At 42.5% G+C, this 2160-nt stretch overlaps 1 protein-coding gene across 1 annotated transcript in view; it reads left to right on the plus strand.

Moving 5' to 3' along the window:
• The window catches only part of Btg1 (BTG anti-proliferation factor 1), a 55149-nt gene extending 53270 nt beyond the window's left edge, over window positions 1–1879 (plus strand). The window contains exons 2-3 of the mRNA XM_048808151.1: window positions 236–239; window positions 530–1879. Of these exons, the coding sequence (XP_048664108.1) occupies window positions 236–239; window positions 530–948 (423 nt within the window). The 3' untranslated portion in view covers window positions 949–1879. The remainder of the gene's footprint in view (window positions 1–235; window positions 240–529) is intronic.
• Window positions 1880–2160: the final 281 nt, after the last annotated feature.

The following is a 2160-nucleotide window of genomic DNA, read 5'->3' on the forward strand; positions in this document are numbered from 1 at the left end:
CTGGGGTTGGTTCGACGTCCCCTCCCCCAAAGTCCTCCAACCGTTGCGGGGTCGGCGGCCCGGCCCCGGGGTGGGAAGTGGCGCCGCTGCCCGGAGCTAGCTCGGGATCGACGTGCTGTCTCTCCGCACCTCCTGCCCCTGCCCATTAATCATCGGATTTGTCACCGGCACAATTACAGCCCTGCCCTGAGCGTGGTTTAGGGTTTCTTGTTTTTCCTCGCTTCGGGGTTAATAGTCCGGTGCGTTTCTCTTCTCCAAAGCCATAAACTCCATTGTGTGTGGCTGGGGTGGGGTGGAGAAAGTAAACAGGTTCCCGCCTGGCCAAGCTGCGCGCCTCTTCTTGTTTTGGCGGCTCAACCGGTTGGTTCCTGGAGCTTGTTTTGTCCCACACTGCTGTGTTATTTCTAAAACCCTGCCCGCTTTTTCTCCAGTGTCGCGCGCGCACAGCAGTGAACACAATCCTGCACATTTTTAGAAGCTGGTAGTTTTCATATTCGCTCTTCAAAGGAGCTTGAAGGAGGAAACTGAGAAGCTAACAGTACCGATCTAAGCATTGTTTCTCTGTTCTTTTCTTCTGTAGAACATTATAAACATCACTGGTTCCCTGAAAAGCCGTGCAAGGGATCAGGTTACCGTTGTATTCGCATCAACCATAAAATGGATCCTCTGATTGGACAGGCAGCACAGCGGATTGGACTGAGCAGTCAGGAGCTGTTCAGGCTTCTCCCAAGTGAACTCACACTCTGGGTTGACCCCTACGAAGTGTCCTACAGAATTGGAGAGGATGGCTCCATCTGTGTGCTGTATGAAGCCTCACCAGCAGGAGGTAGCACTCAAAACAGCACCAACGTGCAAATGGTAGACAGCAGAATCAGCTGTAAGGAGGAACTTCTCTTGGGCAGAACAAGCCCTTCCAAAAACTACAATATGATGACTGTATCGGGTTAAGATATAGTCTATGGATGGATCATCTTATAATGGATGGATAAATTTGATTTTTGCTTTGGGTGGGCTCCTCTTGGGGATGGATTATGGAATTTAAACCATGTCACAGCTGTGAAGATCTGGCACAAGATAGAGTGGTAAAAAAATTTTTTTAAGTGACAGTGCCATAGTTTGGACAGTACCTTTCAATGATTTAATAGCCTGTGAGTCCAAGTAAATGATCACTTTATTTGCTAGGGAGTGAAGTCCTAGGGTGGTTTCAGTTTCTCCTAGACATACCTAAATTTTAACATCAATCCCTTTAAGGAAAATCTGTATTTCAAAAAACCTTTCTCTGCAGTAGATCTTGCAGAGGAATTTGCACTATTACACTTGAAAATTGTTGTTGATAACCTTTTTGGCAGCTCAGTAGGAAAGCTTGTTTTAAACATGGTAGTACTGGAAATTTTACAAGACTTTTACCTAGCACTTAAATATGTATAAATGTACATAAAGACAAACTAGTAAGCATGACCTGGGGAAATGGTCAGACCTTGTATTGTGTTTTTGGCTTTGGAAGTAGCAAGTGACCAGAATCTGCCATGGCAACAGGCTTTTAAAAAAGACACTGTCTCAACTGTGGTGTTAACACCAGCCAGCTCTCTGTACATTTGCTAGCTTGTAGTTTTCTAAGACTGAGTAAACTTCCTATTTTTAGAAAGTGGAGGTCTGGTTTGTAACTTTCCTTGTACTTAATTGGGTAAAAGTCTTTTCCACAAACCACCATCTATTTTGTGAACTTTGTTAGTCATCTTTTATTTGGTAAATTATGAACTGGTGTAAATTTGTACAGTTCATGTATATTGATTGTGGCAAAGTTGTACAGATTTCTATATTTTGGATGAGAAATTTTTCTTCTCTCTATAATAAATTGTTTCTTATCTTGGCATTTTAATCAATCTCTTGTCATGATTATAGAGGTTCAGCTAAATACTTTTCTTAAAAGACTTAGGTCCTATAAGGTATCTTAGTTGCACACTGGTCATGCTGTAAAAACATTGATGAGGAATGAGGGTGATCACATCAGGGTGATCTGTCTATACATATTTAGGTGTTAGAGAAAACAGAAGTAACATTTTTTAAAATCTTGAGTCAAAACATGGACACATTCACAGGCTAATGATCTCATGAAATGAGGATAAAAGACAAAGGTGTTACATCTTCCAAAAAAGGGAT

This window comes from Marmota marmota, unplaced genomic scaffold, assembly GCF_001458135.2.
Source record: "Marmota marmota marmota unplaced genomic scaffold, marMar, whole genome shotgun sequence".
NCBI classification, from domain to species: Eukaryota; Metazoa; Chordata; class Mammalia; order Rodentia; family Sciuridae; genus Marmota; species Marmota marmota.